This window comes from Myotis davidii, unplaced genomic scaffold (assembly GCF_000327345.1).
Source record: "Myotis davidii unplaced genomic scaffold, ASM32734v1 scaffold376, whole genome shotgun sequence".
In the NCBI taxonomy this organism is placed as follows: Eukaryota; Metazoa; Chordata; class Mammalia; order Chiroptera; family Vespertilionidae; genus Myotis; species Myotis davidii.
Window position 1 is genome coordinate 1,769,102 of NW_006288121.1, and position 1,860 is coordinate 1,770,961.

At 62.8% G+C, this 1,860-nt stretch overlaps 1 protein-coding gene across 1 annotated transcript in view; it reads left to right on the forward strand.

Annotated features, from left to right (window-relative positions):
* The first annotated feature begins 1,072 nt into the window (after nucleotides 1-1,072).
* Nucleotides 1,073-1,860, forward strand: part of PLXDC2 (plexin domain containing 2) — a 416,974-nt gene continuing 416,186 nt past the window's right edge. Inside the window, exon 1 of the mRNA XM_006759923.2 lies at nucleotides 1,073-1,198. Coding sequence (XP_006759986.1) covers nucleotides 1,087-1,198 — 112 coding nt within the window. The 5' untranslated portion in view covers nucleotides 1,073-1,086. The remainder of the gene's footprint in view (nucleotides 1,199-1,860) is intronic.

Below are 1,860 nucleotides of genomic sequence, written 5' to 3' on the forward strand. Positions count from 1 at the left end.
CCGGAGTTGCCTCTGCCGCTCCCTCGCATGGCTCCCAGGGTTTAATCTCTCGGCGACTCTTCTGCCAGCTCCGAGGAAAGTGCAGCCATTGGACAGGTCGGTGCTAGCTGCCGGTTTCGGGGAGGAAGGTGGAGAAGGCTGGAGGAGCGAGGGGGAGGGAAGTGGGAGGTGGGAGGAGGGTGCAGCGGCCGATCTGGCAAATTGCGAGCTGCCTTTCCTCCCCAAAGATTGGAGCCGGAGCGCTGGGGAGCGCGGCCACGGCGGCGTCTCCTCCGCCACCAAACTCCGGGGTTCGGCTGGGCTTGGGGCCACCTCCTCCTTAGCCAGGAGGAACCCTCTCTCAATAGGTTCAGCCAGATTTTTTTCCCTGCCTATTTCTTTGTTCTTCTTCCTTTTTTTAAAAAAACAGCATTTTCTCCCTGACTTTGGATCTAAGAGTGCTGCAGCCAGAGCCTTCCCAGGGCTCAGCTCTTTGGGGCTGCCCATCCCTCCGGCGGCCAGAAAGGACGCGCGCCCGGCGTCGGGCGAAGAAAAGAAGAAAAACTTGTCGGAGGGGTTTCGCCAGTCCACAGTCACCCCCTCCCCGCAAACCCAAACCTCCCGCGGTGGCCAGCCCAAGATCGGGAAAAGTTCCTTCGGATCCGACTGCTCTCCTGCATTTGGAGGAGGCACCCGCGCCGGCTGTGGAACTGGATCTGTTTTGAACCCAGCGGAGCGCATCACGGGGGCTCGGAAGGCACCCGGGTGGCGCTGCGGGTGCGGAAGCCGGAGTTGGCGAGCCCCGGCTGCCGCTGGTGGTCTTTCCTCCCCGCGGTTGCGGTTTGGTGTCTGGGGTGAGCGCTGCGAGTGTGGTGGCAAGTTGCGAAGAGAGACCGGAGGTCCGGAGAGGACTGCGCTCCCCCTGGTCCGCCCTTCCTCTTCCTGGCTCCGGGCTGTGAAAGCCCAGCGAAATTTACAAAGGCCGCCCGGGACCGCGGAGCACCTTCCACGGCGTTAAACTCGGACCTCCCCAGTCCCACTGCGAGCCCAGGGCGCCGGGGGAGGACTGGCGCGTAGGAAGAGGAGGAGGGGGGTCGCGGCGGCGGCATGGCGAGGTTCCCGAGGGCCGACCTGGCTGCTGCAGGAGTTGTGTTACTTTGCCACTTTCTAATGGACCGGTTTCAGTTCGCTGGAGGGGAGCCTCGGAACCAGATCAGTGGTAAGATCTGCTTTTCGAAAGCTTGTTGATTTTGTGTGCAGCTGAAGACCTCTCGGACACCCCCATTCTCAGCCCACCCCCACCTCATCTCTCTGCTCTTAGGAAAGTTATTGCAGTTGCTTTTGGGGTAAACTTGGGCTTCCCAAATGCGGAGAAGAGGGTCGGCTAGCGAAGGATGGAGGGGACTGTGGCTTTCACGAGGGTTCGGGCTTGCTTCACCTGAGCGCCAGGGGGTGGCACTGACTCCCCCAAGTCACTCCGAGAGGACTCTGGTGTGAGAGCCAACCGCCTTCTGTGGCTACCTCGCCCAGGAGCTGGCATCCCTGGGCTGTCTCTTCCCCGGCTCCCCCTCCTTCCCTGCTGCCCCGAGAAACTGAACCAACGCGTGATGGGGGCAGTGGGTGGAGGACTTGATGGCAGCCGGGATTGCAAGGCCCCTGTCAGCTGGAGAAAATTACCAGTGGCTGCACCTTTCTACCTCCAGGCAATCTCCAGTTTAGCTCCCTTTCGCCGTCTGGGGCGCGGCGGGTGCCAGGAGTGGGCCGGGTAGGAGTGGCGGGGCGCCGAGGAGCGTGGGAGGTGGCCAATGTAGGGCGGGCACGCCTCGGGTGACCCACGCCTGGCCCCATTGTCCTCCGCGGGCTGCTTTGCAGACGGGCCCG